At 47.0% G+C, this 19638-nt stretch overlaps 1 protein-coding gene across 1 annotated transcript in view; it reads left to right on the top strand.

The window, feature by feature from the left end:
• The window catches only part of ADSS1 (adenylosuccinate synthase 1), a 90729-nt gene that overhangs the window by 42177 nt on the left and 28914 nt on the right, over positions 1–19638 (top strand). Inside the window, exons 4-7 of the mRNA XM_082275480.1 lie at positions 3145–3195; positions 3754–3820; positions 6221–6328; positions 7906–7987. Coding sequence (XP_082131606.1) covers positions 3145–3195; positions 3754–3820; positions 6221–6328; positions 7906–7987 — 308 coding nt within the window. The remainder of the gene's footprint in view (positions 1–3144; positions 3196–3753; positions 3821–6220; positions 6329–7905; positions 7988–19638) is intronic.

Here is a 19638-nt window from a genome sequence, read left to right as displayed (position 1 = left end):
TCCACACAGGTGGTGGCAGGTGATTTGGACACAAGGGTTTAAAAAAATTGTAGCGTATAGGGAATGATAGCCTGCTCATCATTAAGATGAACTGATCGGGTTGTGGTCCATCAGGAACATTGCATAAGGTAGTCCTGACTCCTGAAGACTGAAGGGGGGAAATTATCAAAACTGGAGCAGTTGTTCATGGCAACCAATTCTTGCTTTCATTTTCAAAATTTTAAAAGCGGAATTTCACTCCCAGGAATATATCCCTCGTTGCAACATGGTACTTCAGTCCATTGCTTCTATCCGGCTTCTTCCAGGTGCTAGGTTTTCGGCCTTTTAATTGGCCAGTCGGCGACTGGAAGATCGATCGTGCGCGCGGGGGGGACTCTTCTGCCACTACCAGGGCCCCCATCCGGTCTATCCCATCGAGGAGGCTGGGGGGGGGGCCCCCAGAAGCTCAGCAGGCCACCATTTTCTTGTAGTTCATGCGCTAAGATTGGCGGCCATGTTTGTGTAGCCCGGCGGCCTCTTTGTGGTGGATTCCCATTGACACTCAATGGCGGCCATGTTTTTGGAGTCCCTAGAGGCGTTATTTTTGGCGGTGAAGCCCCTCCTTATACCCTAGTGCTGGCACTCAGGTTTCCTTCTACATGCAGATCACTGCGGACACATGCTGGGCCTTCCTGGTGCATCTCTGGTGTGGGTGGTGAGTCTGGGGGGGGTCTCTCTCCTGGGGTCGTCAGTGCTTTGTGCCTGACCGCTTTGGGGCACTATAGCATGGTGAGATGTTACTAAACAGTGTTTTTTTTTTTCCAAATTTTTTTTCTGCGATTGCCCCTGGTGCGACATGGACCCTGTGGAACTCATTTCCCCACCTGACCCCCCTCTTGGAGGCCGCAGGGCCCTCCGGATCCCAGCAATCCATAGATGCACTGTTGGCGGTCCTGGAATCTTTTGTGTCCCGGGTGGAGGTGGCCTTTAAGAGGCAAAGTGCCAAAAAACTTTAAGGATCCGGCGGATAAAAAGGGAGAGTCTGTTTCCTGCAATATGTACTCCCTGGCAGGGTCTGCACTAAGACCGGTGTTTACTATTGCCCTTGGGTCACAAACCTTGACTGAATAGGCTAAATTATTATGCCGTGACCTTGAGGTAAACAATTCCTCCGACTCCTAGCCCACCCCCCCCCCCCCCTTGCGGAGCTGGCAGACCAGTTGGTTCAGGGGCTGCAATTTCTTTGCAATGCCTCACTGGATGCGGCTCCTTTATTGGCCGAATGTTGGTTTTGGCAGTTGTCGTCCGGCGTATACTTTGGTTAAAATGCTGGTCTGCGGATCAGACCTCAAAGGCCTTGTCTGACTTTACCTTTTTCAAGGTGATAGCCTATTGGGACTACCCTTGATGACATTATCAAAGGTCTTACAGGGGGTAAGAGTACCTTTCTCCCACAGGCTAACCAGGGTAAGGACCCTCGTCCTAAACGGGGTCCCTCCTTTTTCAGCACTTTTTTTTTTTCTGTCCCTCAAGGTCACTTGACAAGGGATCCAAGTCCTTCAAGGCCCCTTCGAGTGGCTCCAAGCGACCCTGGTGTGACAAACAGAAATCTGGTTTCTCCAGAGTTTCGATCTGTTCCCTGGTAAGGTTCTTCCCTTCCAATGTGCGCCTGTCCCTGGATCGCTTACAGGCTCTCTTTGGGGCGGTACAGGACCTGTTACAACAAGGAGTAACCCTTCCGGTTCCGTATTCAGAACGCTTTCAGGGCGTTCACTCAAAACTGTTTAAGTCCCCAGGAAGGAGGGAAAGGTGTGTCCGATACTGGACCTAAAGGAACTGAATTGCTTCATGCGAGTTCAAAAATTTAAGATTGAGTCAGTTCGCACAGTGGTGGCATCCCTACATCGGGGGATATCCTGGCCTCCATAGACATCAAAGATGCCCACCTTCACATTTTGCCATGGGAGAGGATCACTATCAGTTTGTGGCGTTACCCTTTGTTCACGCCTCTGCTCTTTGGGTCTTCACAAGGATGTTGGTTCTGGTCCTGCCATTGTTACGCCATTGGGGAAAATTCTATAAAGTGGATGTTTTGGCATCTGCGGATGCTTCCTTTGGTCCCAAGGTTTTGCAGGCTGCTGTTTAGAGGACATGGTCCTCTTTGAAGGTGTGTAGTGTTTTTATCAGGTGAGCTTTGGTTTACCTGGTTGGCTGTAGTTGGCCTTAGGAGTTTCTTTTCGCTGTTCCCACCCCTCATGTTTAACACTGCTTTGGGACGTCCCAACGGTTAAGATCAGGAGCTGTCTGTCAATAAACGAAACAGAAAATGGGATTTTTGACCTACTGTAAAATCCATTTCTCTGATGTTCATTGGACACAGCACCCTACCCCTCTGTTTTGTTACAAGCAGTGTCAGAAGAATTACAAAACGCCTGAGTACCTATATCGGAGAGGGAGTATACACCTTGGGACTTGCCTGTAGGCGTAGCCAGATGTTTTTTTTTTTTTTTTTTTTTATTCTCTGCCTAGTGTCCTACTCCTGTAGGGTGCAGTAAAACCCAATGGTTAAGATCAGGAGCTGTCAGTCAATTAACATCAGAGAAATGGATTTTACGGTAAGTCAAAAATCCCTTTTTTTTTTTTTTTCCAGTACATCTTTGCAAAATATTCACATTTCACCTTGTTTATGGCTTTAAAAAGTTGCAGCTATAGAAACAATACCTAATGATTTGCCAGAAATCCAGTGAGCTCCTTATTTGTTTGAGCTGACAACAATGTGCCTTAGCTGCACTGAAATGAAAGTGTCAGCTTTTCCTGGTTCTGATGTAACAGACTACAGACCATCTCCTCCCCCCCCCCCCTCTTATCTCCATAACAAGTATCATGTTCTGTAGTTCAGCAGGATTCATAACTTGGGGTTTTCAGTGTAGCAGAGTAGTGAAGTCTGCTCACTACAAGACTTCTAGAATAGTGAATATGGAAAAAGATGTTTCTGCTACTAAATTATTGGAAATTACTGTGTTTTGGAAAGTTTTCTCAGATAAGAGATGTTGGTAAAAATGAATGTCATGGAGCAACTTGCATGCATCTATTACAGAAGACTTCTGAAAGGCCTTTTGGCATGTTTCAGAAGTAATACTTGATCATTTAATATCTTTTCAACAGGGTTGAAAGATTGGGAGAAGAGGCTAGTCATATCAGATCGAGCACATATAGGTAAGTAGATGTTGTAGAGGGAGAAATATTTTAAAAAGTGCAATCCTTAAACCTTATGTATTATAGCAAATTTTTATGGTAGGTTTTTAATAAAGAAGCATTATCACTTTGTTTGCATATTTACTTGCCCATCTGTGCTCCATTGCCATCTCCATTGAAGCTCTCCTTCCATTAGGCTTCTGGGTGTGGGGGAGCATGTCACATTGCTCAGTCCAAGTGGCCAATCACCAGGTCCAAACCCTGTTATGTGACATAATTTACCAGGTAAGCTCTGACACAGAATCTAGGGTGGGCTTCTGCATTGAGGAAGTGGCAAAGAAGCACCAATGGATGAGCATACCTTCCCGGATGTTTGGGAGTGTCACTGGAAGTCATGGTCCCTTTACCCTAAATGGGTAACACAACATTGTTTCTAAAAGTTGGTGTGTTTTTTTTTTTTTTTTTCTCTGTGTAATTTAACTTTCCCTAGGATTTATTTTCTTTTCCTGTAATGTAACTGAATTATATTGAAATCCTCTTACTACTTGGTCTCTTCCTTTATGTATCTCCTCCATATAGTGTGTGACTTTCACCAGGCAGTTGACGGTCTCCAAGAAGTCCAGCGACAAGCGCAAGATGGCAAAAAGTAATTATTTTTGGAAACCGCTTCCTTAGTGACTTTTCTTAGGACAATAGTGAACCTCCATAGCTGCAATACTACACAAAACCCTCTGATTTTTAACGTAAACTGTTAGACAGGGTAAATTTGTTTATTTTTGCAGGCTGGCTGGTATGTGTGCTTGGAAATCTTTTACTTATGATGTGCATAGCCCTTTTGTGTGCACCTTGCTGCGAAGGCCAGTTGTATATTGGTGGTTGTCACTTTTTTTCAGTTGGATGAATTGGGTGCTTAAACTGGATGCCTTTTGCTGCCATTGTGCTTTTGCTGGGCGTCGTGTGCGTCCCTGTGCCTTTTTTAAGAGATGTATGGGTGTGTTTTTTTTTTTTTTATTTATTTTTTTTTATCATCCTTATCTAGGTGGATGTAGCATCGGTCCCCTGGTGCCTCAAACTGAGCGATTCAAAACCGCTGATTGCTCCGAAAAGCGCTTCATTCAGCAGCTCTCTGCTCTGCGCTCACTGGAGCGCTGGGCTGTGAAGGGGGTGGGGGCGGCCGGCTCATGCTCATAGCTGCTGGCTGAGCTCGGTGCCGGTCCAGGCATGTGGGTGAATCCCAACTCCATTGTCGCAATCTTGCCCAAGCCTGGACTGGCTCTGTGACGTCAGCCTACAGTGGGCTTCAGACCGAACTGCCCTCCTGTGATCCACGGAAGCACAGCCAAACAAGCTTTGGCTGTGCTTGGTCTCTCCATTTATATATGCTCCTACTATGGAGGCTCTCTAAATGTGTAGTTAGAACTGCAGTAAATACAGAGGTCCATTGTTGTGGGCACTGCATTTATTTGCAAATGTGTGCAAGCAAAATCCTCTTTATGTAAATTGTTAGGATCATTTTGGTTCTTTTGCAGGCTGGCTGGTAAGGGAGCTGGAAAATCTCGTTTGTGATGGGCATCGCCCCTCCATGTGCACCTTGCTGCAAAGGCCAGTTATAGATTGGGGTGGTTGCCACATTTTTTGTACAGTGGCTACATTATGTTATATATTTCAGAATTTCGTTATTAAGAGGGACTTTGTTGTGGTCTTCCTATAGTACAGAACACAAGGCAGCTGCACACTAAAAGCCCTTCTAAATCCTTTTATTTTCTTTTGTGTCATGGACCCTGATTGTAGCTGAATAATGGGGGGGGAAGAGTCTGCTGCTTGGTGAACACAAGATCTTGTGAAAGTTTTTTTTTTTTTTTTTCCGGTGGTGTGTGAGAATAACCTTTCACTTGATTACCGTGTTCACCAAACTACTAGGCACAATCTTTCTCAATCTTTATTACTTTGCTTCAATCCAGAGTTCAGCCAGTTTTAAGGTTGTGTATCTAATCAGGTTTTATTTTATTTCAATTTATACCTGAACTTTTAACCATTTAAAGTTTGAGCTATTTTGTATCCAAGTTTTTATAATTGAATATTTTTAGATGTAAATTGTCTTTTTAGCCCTGATGGCACAATAGGGCTGGCTTTGGAAATACAATGGCTTGTCTTGTCACAGTCATGTGATCCCTTGTGTCAGCCAGTGGTGGCTGCAGGGGAGAGGACAGAGCGCCCTGCAACTGCTGGGAAAGCAAGAAGTGATGTTCCATAGGCTCCCATGGTGTTTGCTTTCTCTCCACTCCCATGCAGCCATCGCTGACTCACACCGGGAAGCCAGATCATGTGATTGTACCAGAGTGGACTGAAAATGAGAGAGAGAGAGAGAGAGAGATGAACAATTCTGGATAAAATAAGAACCACAATTTTTTTTTAATTTTTTGCTTAGAATAGAATAAAGATCACGATTCGATTCTGAACTTTATTTTAAAGCGGTTGTAAACCTTCTGGGGGGGAAAAAACAAAAACCTGCAAGATAAAGGCATAATGTGCTAGAGTGCACTGCATACTAGCACATTATGAAATACTCACCTTAGGATGAAGCCCTCTCAGCGGCGCCTTGCCACCGCTGTGAGCTGACCTATTCTCCTCCTGTTCGTTCTTCTGGGATCGTGGACTCCGGTGCTGAGATTGTCCAAAACCTCGATGCACACGGGAGTACCGGCATGGGAGCTCTCTGTTCCGGCACGGTTTGCCAGACCTTCAGAGCGCAAGCGCTGCTTTCAGCGGCTGCATGCAGGGTAAATATCTTCTAAACCGCGTGGGTTTAGGAGAAATTCAATTTTACCTACAGGTAGCCTTATCATAGGCTTACCTGTAGGTAAAAATAAGTGGAGTATACAACCGCTTTAGAGATTTACAACACCTGAACAAAAAACAAAAAAAAGTTAAGACTAGTTGGGCTTTAGCTGGAATTTTACTTTTAAAAAGAATTCAGTTTCCCTGTAAATGTGGCTTCATAACTGTATTATTGTATTCTCATTCTCTTTTTTTTTCCTGCTCTCAGCATTGGCACTACGAAGAAGGGAATTGGACCAACATACTCCTCCAAAGCGGCACGTACTGGTCTTCGTGTGTGTGACCTTCTTTCAAACTTTGAGGAGTTTTCATCTAGGTTGGTTATTTGACATGTACTGTATGTAGGTGGTCATTTTCTGCTGGAACTTTAATCTTGGTTTTTCATTGGCATTCTCTACTTCTGGCGTTCTGGAAATATGCTTGTCAATCATAAGAGAAGCTAAAATATGCTTTAATATTCATACTGTAAATAGGATATATAGTAGTTATATAAAACTACTTCTGCATCTAGGTTACTGAAGTTTTTATAGACTAGGATTACAACTAGTGGATTTGTTGCTGTTAGTATCACTGCTTGGTAGTTACCCTTTTTAATTGCCCCTGAGACAGAAAGCGATGGGGAAAGCCAGTTAATCTTCCAGTGGGGACAAAAATAAAAATGCTGGTAAAATGGCTATGGTGAGGAAGAAATTTTTACCCCCCTCATGACCAGGGCATTTTTTGCTGTTCCGCACTTTGTAATAACATATCCAATAATAAAAAAAAAATAAAATAAAATTTCTTCATACATTTAGGCCAAAATGTATTCTGCTGTCTTTGGTTAAAAAAAAAAAAAAAAACACAAGAAGTGTAATATTGATTTGTGCGAAAGTTGTAGCTTCTACAAATTATGGTGTGTGTGTGTGTGTGTGTGTGTGTGTGTGTGTATATATATAAACTGGAATTTACGCAGCTATAGACGTTATACTGTAATGGTGGGGATTAGTGACTTGGTGTGATTGTGATAGGGCGGTGGGCAATCTGACGCTAACACGCTATCACGCTATCTGGGAGGGCCATTAACTGACGTTGCTAGGGACACGAATAGTGATCAGTGATAATACTGTACACGGACACTGGGAAGGGGGTTAAACTGTCTGCCTAGCAGTGTGTAATGTGTGCTGCTTTTACTTTCTAATGTGTTATTTTATTTTTTTTTCCCCCTGCTTTGCAGGGAGACGAGACAGCCAAATTGCTGTTCTTATGCGCACATAAGATGCGAGTTCTGTGTTTTTGTGAACACCGAACTGTCTGATTGGACACAGACGATCAGCTTATTTTAGGCCATAATCATTGGCTAGAATCTGCAGCCTAACTCATGTTGTGTCCAATCATAGCACAGATCGGCAGGAGGCATGATGAATCTGGAAGACAGGTGGCAACGTACATGTACGTTGTCAGGCCTGCCTGTGCTGGACCATCCCAGATGCATACTGTGGGTGGGTGGCAAGTGGTTAATGGATGTCATGCGTGTCAAAGGCCACACCTTTGTGATCTACAGGTGAATAAAATGGTAAATAGAATACATTCTACAGGTGAATAAAATGGTAAATAGAATACATTGCATTTACGCATTGACACTTGCAGTCTCTGCAAGTGTCATTTTACACAGGAACCGCTTTGACAGCCAGTAAAAGCGGTAGGGTAAGGGGGAGCTGGATGTAAGCGATGCATCCTAAAAACATTGATGCTTTTTGGGTCATGTGTTTTATGTTCCATATCTTTAGGTGGTTAAGCTGTTAACTGTGTCCGGGAAGCACTGAGGAATAGATAGGAGCATTCTGAATCTTGGCCTACAGATCTGCTATTTATTGTGGGTAAGGGCAGATTTATTATTTTTTGCTTTTTTTGCAGGTTTAAGAACCTGGCTCAGCAGCATCAATCAATGTTTTCAAATCTGGAGATAGATGTAGAAGGCCAGCTGAAGAAGTTAAAGGTAATGTCAAAGGAAAAATGGATTATATTCTGAATATAGGTTCTGAACAGCGCATCCTATTTGTAGCAAAAAAATATAATTGCCTATATAGTTGTGAAATCCTGTTGCCACTGTAGGGTAGAAAACAAAAAAGCATTTACCGTATATACTCGAGTATAAGCAGACCCGAATATAAGCCGAGGCACCTAATTTTACCACAAAAAACTGGGAAAACTTATTGACTCGAGTAGAAGCCTAGGTTGGGAAATGCAGCAGCTACTGGACCACCACAAGACCCGAAACGGGCTGCGGACATGGTACAGGAGATGCAGGGCTGTGGGCATGGCACAGGAGAATCCCCTGTACCATGCCCCCAGCACTGCATCTCCTAACGAGATGCAGAGGAGTCCTGCTTACCTTTCCACCTTACATTTAAAAATGGCGCCACCACGTCACTGCGCATGCGCTGTCTGCCCGGGAATAGCCGAACATGTACGGGCTTTCCCATGCGGCAGCGCATGCACACTGAACAGGGAAAAGGTAAGTGAGACAGTGACTCGAGTATAAGCAAAAACATGCTGAAAAAGTCAGCTTATACTCAAGTGTATACGGTAATTTGTTCTTTGCGGCACATATACTGCACCACCATCCAGCGAGCGTGCGCAGACACCAGCTCTGCGCTAGGTTGGCCAAGAGTTAGTCCCACTGGACGGGGACTGGCCCCACGAGTAAAACGGGTCGCGTACGACCGGGTCTAGGCCCGAGTTGCAGCGTTCTTATACGCCGACAGCTCCCCCGCTTCGGCGGAGAGAGGTTCTGTCAGCAGATTGCACCGGCCTGTTCCTGGTATGGTCCCTCTTCACCTGGCAGATTTTTGGGTGGACGCGGGCCCCTCCCTAGGACGATCTGACCCTCCACAACCCTGGGTTCGCCTCTGTCCTGTCACACACCACCACCTACCTGCCCCCCCCCCCCCCTCACCACTGGGGCTGTGGGTTGATTGTAACTGCTCCAGGGGGCAGGGGCAGGGGGGTGCGCCGACGACGACGGACGAATGATCGTGCCGGGGGGGGTGTGTAACTGTCAATCCCAGGGCCTCCTTCCTTTTGATCCCATCCAGGAGGCTGGGGGTACCCACAAGGGTACTCAGGCCCTGCGGGGCAGCCATTTTCTTGTAGCCCATGTGTGCTGTAAGATTCGGTGGCCATTTTGCGGTGGATTTCTAATAGGAATCACTGGCGGCCATGTTTTGGGAGTTCCTGGAGCCGTTTTTCTTTGTGGAGCCCCTCCCTATACCCTAGTGCTGATTTTCAAATCTTTCTTTCTGGATCTAGATCGCTGCAGATACATGCTGTGCAGACGTTCTGGGCCTCCTGGTGCATCTTTGGTGTAGGGGTGGTGATTCTCCCTCTCCTGGGGGTCTTCAGTGCGCTCTGCCTGACCTCTTGGGGGCACTGTTGGATATTTTAAAAGGGAAACTTTTTTTTTTTTTTCTACCCCTGGTGCAACATGGACCCTGCAGAACATGTGTTCCCACCTGGCCCCCTCAAGGAGGCCACAGGGCCCTCTGGATCCCAGCTGTCCATAGATGCACTTTCGGCAGTCCTGGAATCATTTGTGTCCTGGGTGGAGGTGGCCTTTAAAGGGCGAGGTGCCAAAAAACGCCCTCTGCCTACCCCTGCTTCATCTGATGTGTCAGATTCGGAGTCTGATTCAGACGCGGGTCTCCTACCTCGCGCCCTGTCTCCTCTGACAGCGAGGGTGACATCTCTACCTCCACCACCGCGCAAGAAAAGGCGTTGGTGGACGCACTGGTTGTATCTGTGCATGAGACCCTTAAGTGGAGGACACAGCTGCGACTTCGGCGCAGGTTATGTTTGGCACTCACAAGCCATCCAGAGCGGCAAAGGTTTTTCACTTTCCCTTGTATTGACAACATGCTCAAAGTGTGGGACCGCCCAAAGCATTCCCCCTGGGGTGCTTAAGCGGATTGCTAGACACTACACCTTTGAGGATTTCTTTATAAAGAAGTGGACTGTGCCACCTATGCTGGATCCTCCGGTCTCGAGACTGAATAAAGCTGCCATGATCCCAGTGGAGGATTCCCTGTCCTTTAAGGATCCGGCGGATAGGAAGGCGAAGTCTGTGGCCCACAATATGTACTCCCTGGCAGGGTCTGCACTAAGACCGGTGTTTACGGTTGCCCTTGCCCTGAAATCATTGACTGAATGGGCTAAGTTACTACCCTGTGACCTGGAGGAGAAACCTCTTCCTCCTGCCTTTTGAGAAGCTGTTGGCCCAGCTGGTGCAGGGGATGCAATTTGTTTGGGATGCCGCGCTGGATGCTGCTCCCATTTTTGGGCCGACTGTTGGTTTTGGCAGTGGTCCTCCAGCATATACTTTGGCTAAAGTGTTGGTCTGCGGATCAGACCTTGAAGGCCTTAAAGCGGTTGTAAACCCTAAAAAAAAAAAAAAAAAACCCTGCAAGACAAAGGCATAATGAGCTAGTATGCATCGCATACTAGCCCATTATGTGTAACTTACCTTAGAACGAAGCCCCGACACGGACCCCCGGACATCGCTGCGGGCGCTGCCATGATCCCTTGCGCGCGGGAGTGATTTTCCGGCAAGCTCCCGGCAAACATAATTGAAGGTCCCCCCGGACCTTCAGAGCGCATGCGCCGCTCGCGTGAGCGGCTGCATGCACTGCAAATCTCCTAAACCGTGCCGGTTTAGGAGATATTATTTGTACCTGTAGGTAAGTGTCAAAAAGCGGGATACTACCGCTTTAACTGATCTGCCTTTTCAAGGAGATTGCCTGCTTGGGTCTACCCTGGATGACATCAAAGGTCTCACAGGGTAAGAGTACTTTTCTCCTGCAGGCTAACAAGGGTAAGGACCCGTGTCGTAGACAGGGCTCCTCCTTTTCAGCACAGTCTTTTTTTTTTTTTTTTTTTTTTTTTTTTTTTTTTTTGTCCCTCAGGGTCAATCGTTGCCAAGACTTCTTCGTAGGATCGAGGCAGAAGGGATTCCGGTCATTCTTGTGGCTCCGGACTGGCCTCGCGTGGTATGCCGACCTGATCAGGCTAGTCGCAGATGCTCCTTGGAGACTTCCTCTCAGGCAGAATCTACAGTCTCAGGGGCAATCTACCTTCCTGCTTTACAGTTGCTGGCTTTGACGGCTTGGCTGTTGAGAGCCAGGTGTTGGAAGGATAGGGGTTTGTCTGCTTCAGTGATTCCTACTCTACTTAAAGCGACTTCTAGGAAGATCTATCATCATACATGGAAGTCGTATATTGCGTGATGTGAGTCTCTTGGGGTTCCCTCTCACTCTTACTCAGTGGCTTGGATCTTGGCTTTCCTTCAACGTGGAGTCGATCAACAGTTAGCCTTGAGTACGATCAAGGGTCCGGTTTCGGCCTTGGCAATTTTCTTTCAAAAGCCACTGGCTGCCCATTCCCTGGTGCGTAACTTTATCCAGGGGGTGCGACACTTGGTACCTCCGGTGCAACCTCCATTTGGCACCTTGTGAGCTTAATTTGGTGCTGTCTGTTCTCCAGAAACCTCCTTTAGAAAGTATTCAGTAGATTCCTCTGCTTACCCTATCCCAGAAGGTGGCCTTCTTGGTGGCTATTACTTCTGCGCGCTGTTGGAACTGGCGCCGTTCTGTCCTCCCTATCTGGTGGTTCACATGGAGAAAAGTGGTACTTCATCTGTTTCCGTCCTTCCGAAGGTTTGTTTCCAGTTTTCACTTAAATAAGGACATAGTGTTACCCTCTTTTGTGTCCTTTTGTGTCCTAAGCCTAAACAGCCTAAGGAAATTGCATTACATACATTGGATGTGGTTCGGGCACTCAGGGTGTAGTTGGCGGCTACGGAGTCTTTTTGAAAGTCGGATTCAATCTTTGTACTCACTGATGGCCCAAAGAAAGGGCTGCCTGCGTCTGCTGCGACTATTTCCAAGTGGATCAGACAGACGTGCAGGCTTATTCGATTAAGGGTCGGGTTCCTCCTTTCCCTGTTTAAGGTGCATTCTACTCGAGCGCTTAGTGCTTCCTGGGCTTTTCACAATCGGGCATCTGTGCTTCAGGTTTGCAAGGCGGCTACCTGGTCGTCTGTTTATACTTTTACAAGGTGGATGTGCTGGCATCTGCTGATGACTCTTGGCCACAAAGTTGTGCAGGCTGCCATTTAAGGGTGTTTTAGTCTCCCTTGACGGTGTTTTAATGTTTTTCAGGTTGGTCTCATCTTGTTCTGATTAGACCTATGTTGGCTATGGTTTAGCCGTGGGGAATTTTTCTGCTGTTCCCACCCCTGATTTTTATGGCACTGCTTTGGGACGTCCCTACTGATATCAAGATCAGAGACTGCGTCCGTCAATGAACGATAGAGAAAATAGGATTTTTGTCTTACCATAAAATCCTTTTTCTCTGAGTTCCTTGACGGACGCAGTACCTGCCCCTCTATTTGAGTTGGGTTGGTATTTTTCTCTGACACTGCTTTGATACAAAACTGAGATCCTATAGCAGGGATAGAGGGTATACCCCCCTGGGACTGCCCATAGGTTTAGCCAGAACTTTTCTGCCTTGTGTCCTACTCCTGTAGGGGGCAGTATAACCCTTCTGATATGAAGATCAGAGACGGTCTGTCAATTAACTCGGAGAAAAGGATTTTACAGTAAGACAAAAATCCAATTTTCTCGATGGGCCTTTCGAACTATGGCCATCATGAGTAAGGGCATATTTATGTGTAAGGGCAGATTTATGTAGCATTTACTTCCTGGAATCTGCACTTAGCTCAGGCATTCCGGGTGGGGGGGGTGGGGTTTCTTGATTCAGAAAGCCTCTTATTTACCTTCTGATGAAATGAAAGAGGGGGGGGTGGAGGCCTATGAAGACTCCTGGGGTGTATGACATATTTTGGTATAGGCCAGTAAGCAATTGAAGAAATGTGTGGAAAAAATTAATCCTATCTATTTACTAACACTAGCGGTACATAAGCGTTAATGCTGTTTTGAGAGAGTTTAGTTCTGCTTTAAATCCCCTCAGTTGTCGTCTGCACAGATTACCACAATAAAAGGTTTTTACTCTATCCCTGTTTTGGTGACAATTTAAATCATGGGCCTATAGTGATGGTGAACCTGTCCAACTGGAACCTAGGTGAAGTTTTAACGCTTCACCATTCTGTCCAAAACTTAAAAAAAAGTAACTTTTGATACAGGTTTTAAAGCGGATATTGAGCCAGATATCAATTTTTTTTTTTTAATTTTGGGTACAATAACCCCCTTCACGCCGAGCATATGCAAATCTGTGGCCCGACTGGGCTTTTTTCCATAGGGCTGCATGTTTGCGTATCTCCCTTTTTGTGCTGGGAGCGCTCCCAACACAGAGACCAGGGTCTCGGAGCCCTGGACCCCGTTCCAACGATCGGGTGACCCGGTATCGTCCGCTACATGTCCCGATCACTGTGATGGCTTCTGATTGGCAGTCGGTGATCAGCCATTGTGACGCCCTCCACCGTGTCTTCTCTGAATTTACACAAGAGATGCATGGTATCTTTCTCTGTCCTTGCAGAGATGGGGGGAAAAGTGTATAAAATGCCTAGATCAAGGTTTGATCTAGGTCAGCGCCAAGGTTAGTGTTTGTCAGGGTCAGTAATTTTTTGGACAGGATTTTTTTTTTCGCATCAGTGGTCCATGTGTTTTTAGGTTGGATAAAAATGCGCAATATTGTTTCTGGTCTGTACTATGGGTACAAACAACAACTAACATACACATGTATTGCTGTGATCATTGGGAGCAGTACAATTTTATTTTTATTGAATTTATTTGTATTTTATATTGGGTTGTTATTTGGTAGCTTATGGTAGTAGCATGAAATATACAGTTCACTTTTTGAAGAAAAAAAAAATTATATTCTAGAATATAATTTTATTTATTTTATTTTTTTTTCTTCAATATTTTCGGCCAGCTTTCATTTGGTGGTAAATGGATATCGAATTCTTCTTTTTTTTTTTTTTTTTTTTAACAAATGAAAGCCCAATTTTGTCCTGGAAAAAACTGGTATAATCCACCTGGATGCAAAAAGTAATTGTGATATGTACTGTTATACTAACACATGTCAAAGTTGCAAAATTGGGCTTAGGCATGAAGGGGTAAAGCAGACCAGCACTGTGAGCTAATCAGACTTTTCTGCAATGTTAAACACGGGTGGCCCATGTGCTTGAGGCCTTTTGAATGTCTGGTCATAGATTGGGTCCTCTGCCAGGCTGTATAGCTCCACTGCAGGGTAGTCTACAAGGAAAGCCTGACCTGGTTATAGAAAATTGCATGATGTGCTGAATACAAATACAAAGCCTTTGGCCGTTAAGACCTTTTCCACATATGTATTCTTTTTTTTTTAAAGGTATTTTATTGAACAAACAAAACAATACAGAACAGAGAAATAATCAGAACCATGTCAATTGAGGAGCCAAAAAAAGACACACACAAGACTCCATTTTACAACAAAAGCCATGACAAAAATAACATACATAGCTGTCAGCCGTACCATTAGTATAGAACCCTAGTCAGAAACTGAAGAAGCAGTCCGGTCAGAGTCCACCCAAAAAGACCAAATTTTCCGGAACTTCTTGGGGCAGCCTCTGGCCTCATACGTCATTTTATACAGAGGCAATGCCTGATTAATGAGAGCAATCCATAATGGAACGCCAGGGGGAGCAGTAGACTTCCATCTAGTAGCTATAGTCTTCCTAGCATAAAAGAATGTCAAGCGGAGAAACAATTTAGTACGAGCAGGGGCGTCCTCGTCATCCACATAACCCAGCAGACAACGAAGGGGGCTACAAATATTGGATAACTGAGAGATATCTGCAATAAAAGCTGTGACTTCCGACCAAAAGGCCCGGACAGGTGGACAGTCCCAGAACATATGAAAAAATGAACCATCAGCAGCATTACACTTGGAGCATAGCGGAGAAGGCAATGTACCCATTTTGTGCAGGAGTACTGGGGTATAGTACGCCCTGTAAAGAAGCTTCAATTGGATAACCCTATCCCTAGAGGAGATAACAACAGGTATTTGTTCCGGAAGGACGTCTTGCCACACCTCATCCGACAATTCCGGAATATCCTCCCGCCACTGAGACTCAACCACCGCGAGCCGTTTGGAGTGAGAATGTAAAAGTCGAGTATAATATGTAGAGACCAGCTTCTCATGGGAAGAGTCAGAAAGAAGGTTTTCCAAGGGGGTCGGTTCAAGCGAGACATCACGGAGGCCAAACTGTGCGGCCGCCGTGTGTCTCAATTGCAAGTATCGGTAGTAAGCCGTGGGGGGCAGACCAAAGGTAGATTGCATGTCCGCAAAGGACCTGAAGGTTCCCCGGACATACAAATGAGAAATAGATTTCACCCCTAGGCGGGACCAGAAAAGGCCATCATCCCGACTAAAGAACTCCTTCAGCCGCGGATTGCTCCAAAGAGGGGCATTGGGGGAATGCAGCTCTGGAGGGTCGGAACCATCCAAGGCCGCAGCCGCGAAAATCCGCAGGGTGACAGAAACAAGAGCAGTGTTCGGTCTGCCCATAACGGACCTTCGATGTACCAAGTTTTGCAGTGATTCATAGGAGGTGAAAATAGCCGCTTCCAATGAAGCCGCAGCATTAGCATCCTCCGGGTGGAACCACCAATGAGCATGGGCTAATTGAGACGCGAAGTAGTATAGACGCAAGTTAGGCGCAGCCAGCCCGCCCGCGAGAACCGGCAGCTGCAGAGCATCCCTGGCCACACGCGCCGCCCGACCCCCCCAAATAAAGGAAGTCAGGAGCGAGTCAATGGCCTGAAAGCGGCGCTTAGGGACATATACCGGGGAATGGCTGAGCACATACAAAAAACGGGGGAGAAAAATCATTTTAAAAATATTAATCCGGCCTAGCACCGTGAGGGGAAGCGTAGACCAAAGCCGCAGCGAGGACCTAAGACGGGCAACCAGGGGATCCAGGTTGTTGGAAAAGAATTGAGACAAGGGGAGCTGAATCTCAATCCCCAAATATCGAAACCGATCCACAACCTGGAGGGGACAAGAGGCAAGGGAAGGGGGCAGAGCCTGGGGATCCAGGGGGAACAGCGTGGACTTACTCCAATTCACCCTGAAACCAGAGAAGTGACCAAAGCGTTCGATAACATTCAGCAGAATAGGGAGGGATTGATAGGGATCCGCCAGATATATCAACATATCGTCCGCGTACAGGGAGACCTTTTCTTCCAAACCATTGATCACAAAGCCCGCAATACCCTCACAAAGGCGGATCTGCGCAGCCAAGGGCTCAATGGCCAGGGCAAACAACAGCGGAGATAGCGGACACCCCTGCCTGGTGCCCCGAAAAATGGGAAAGGGGTCCGACACAAAACCGTTCACCCGAAGACGAGCACGAGGTAGATAATACAGAAGGCGGACCCAATTTATAAATCCGGGCCCAAAGCCAAATTTCGCCAGCACTTCCAATAAATAAGGCCATTCCACGGAGTCGAAAGCCTTATGAGTGTCCAGGGTCACAACGACCCTGGACCCCACAGAGGCATGAGTCGTCTGAAGGTTAGTAAAAAGTCTACGCAGGTTGATCGATGTAGAACGGCCAGGAATAAATCCCGACTGATCCGCACCCACCAAGTCCGTGACAACCGTATTCAGACGCCTCGCGAGGACTTTGGCGAGAATCTTGACATCAGTATTAATAAGCGAGATCGGGCGGTAGGACTCACAGAGAAGGGGGTCTTTACGTGGCTTGGGGATGAGCACAATGAGAGCTTCTGTCATAGAGGGTGGCAGACGTCCCTCCTTCAGAGCACAATTAAACACAGTCAGTAAATGGGGGACCAGCAATTCTCTATAGTGCAAGTACCATTCGATAGGAAAACCATCCAGGCCAGGTGTCTTATTGTGTGCGAAAGTGGCTAGGGCCTTGTTTATCTCATCCGCAGTCAGGGGCGAATCCAGAAAACTAGATTGGCCGGCCGACAACTTAGGCAAAGTAATATCATATAAGAAATCATCAAGTTCAACAATGGTATAATGAGCTCTAGATTGGTACAAGGAGGAATAAAAAGCAACAAAACTGGCCAGAACATCGGGGGTTTGTTCCACAATGACACCGGCGTGGCTGGTAATCCGAGGGATGACACAGGGCTGGTATTCCGGCCTAGCCAAATAAGCCAAGAGGCGACTGTTCTTATCGCCCAGTTCAAAAATGCGCTGATTTTGATAAAGGAGTTTCTTCTGTGTACGCTCCACAACCACCAGATCCAAGTCCCGAGCCCTGGCCCGCCAAGAGGCATGGTGCTGGGGAGTAGGGTCATCAGTATATTGTCGTTCAGCCGCATGCAGCGCCAGTTCGGCGTCAACCAAATTAGTCTGGCGAGCCTTCCTGGCACCGCCCACGGCAGACGAAAAGGTACCTCTCATGGTCGCCTTAAAGGCCTCCCAGGTCAACAATTCAGATCCAGCTTGTTTATTGAGTGCCCAATATGAGTTCATCTCCGCCGACCCCTGGTCAGTCACTGCCTGGTCCGCCAGCCACAGGGGGCTGAGCCTCCAGAGTTTATAATTAGGGGGGGACCCCAAGGCGAGATCCACCAGTAAAGGGGAGTGATCCGATACTGCGCGGGGCAGATACCTGACACCCGAAAGAAGACTCAGCAGTTCCCGAGGGAGCAGGCAGAGATCAATGCGGGACAATGTATTATGGGAGCTGGAGTAACAGGAATACTCAGTAATCCCCCCATGTTTCCATCTCCAGGCGTCCAGGAGATCCAATTTGTCCAAGTAGGAGCATAAAGGAGTTGGTGCGGAGGAGACAGCTCCAGACCTGTCCAGAACAGCATCGAGGACCGTATTAAAGTCACCCGCCATAATAAGGGGACCCTCAGCCATTTCCAAGACCAGACCCAGCAGACGGTCAAAAAACTGTCTAGTAAACGGCGGAGGGACATAAACGTTAACCAGGGTATAGGGCTTACCCAGAAATTCGAAGACAAGAATAATAAAACACCCCGAAGGGTCAGTCTTCAAATGCTTAATGGTGACAGGGGCTGATTTTGCAATTAGAATCGAAGTACCGCGAGCATACGAGGAATACGTAGAGTGTAGCGCGTACGCCACATGCGCCCTCTTTAGGGCCATCACCCTGGACCCCTGGAGATGGGTTTCCTGCAATAAAACAATGTGTGGGTTATGACGTTTTAAATATTCGAAAACCAGGGAACGCTTGACTTTAGAATTTAGCCCCCTGACGTTCCAAGAGACTAAACGGAGAGTAGACATAGTGATATGTTAAAAATCAGCGTTGGTGACCGGGGGGGTCCCAAAAAAGGGGGAGGCCCCCCCCCGAGCACCAAGACCTCACAATATGGCAGGCAAAACCACTGGCAGGCAATATGCATGGGAGGATAAGACACAGACAAGAACCAAAATATTATCAAGTACAGCAAGGCAGAAATGAAAATCGTAGCACCTAGGCGTAAAAAAAATCCCTGATAAGAGTCCAAGAAGACATGACGGAGTAAACGCAAATCAAAAAAAGGGGGGAGAGACCCCCACAATCCCAGATAAACACAAAAACAGTAGTAACCCAACACCCATCCCACCCTAACCCACCCGGCCCTCAGTCCCCAACAGTTGAGAGCTTGAAATCCCATAACCAGAAAACAGTGTAGTTCAGGGAAACGTGGATCTGCTCGTCCTGAAGCAGACAGGAGTGGTAGCAAAAAAAGGGAAAAAAAAGGGGGGTGAAGGGGAGCAACCATCCCCAAAAATGCCCTTCCAGAGGAACAAGGAGGGTCCCCCCATTCAGGAGGACACCCGACAATCACAAAAAAGAGTTGTAAGAAGGATCATAGAATATAAAGGTGCATCCCAACGACATCCAGGAGGAAGAAAGGGAAACCTAGCAGCAGTTGCAAGACACAGGCCAGCGATCACCGACGGGGAGACCTATGATCCTGGGAGGGAGGGGAGCGGCGTCCCAGGGAATCCACCCACTGCGCAGCGTCCTGAGGATCCTGAAAAAAGTGGGCTTTACCTTGATAGATGACCCTCAAACGAGCCGGGTACAGGATACTATACGGCAATTGTAAATCCCGCAGTCTCCTCTTAACTGCCATGAAGGAGGCCCGCTGTTTCTGGGTCGCAGCAGAGAAGTCCGGGAAGATAGATACAGCGTGGTTATTATACAGGATTCGGCCCTTGTCCCTAGAGGCCCGGAGCACAGCCTCCCTATCACGGAAGTGCAGGAGCTTGATGAGAAGAGGACGGGGTGGGGCCCCGGGCGGCAGGGGGCGCAATGGCACTCTGTGCGCCCTTTCAATGGCAAACAAGGGGGAGAAAACTTCCTTCCCAAAAGTATCGATAAGCCAATGTTCCATGAATGATTCAGGATTTTTACCCTCCGACCCCTCCGGAAAGCCCAAAAAACGCAAATTATTGCGCCTGAGGCGGTCCTCCATGTCCGTTAGCTTGTCTGTAGTAGCGACATGGCCCCTCTGTAACTCTGACACAGTGGACTGCAGGGGGCGGTGGGCATCTTCCATGTCACTAATACGCTGCTCCGCGTTGCCCACCCTGTGGCGAAGGTTGTGCACATCCTGTTTGAGAAACGACATGTCCATCTGTACAGACTCA

This window comes from Pelophylax lessonae (genome assembly GCF_965119305.1).
Source record: "Pelophylax lessonae genome assembly, chromosome: 13".
Classification (NCBI taxonomy): Eukaryota; Metazoa; Chordata; class Amphibia; order Anura; family Ranidae; genus Pelophylax; species Pelophylax lessonae.
This window is presented reverse-complemented; position numbering and strand designations above follow the sequence as displayed.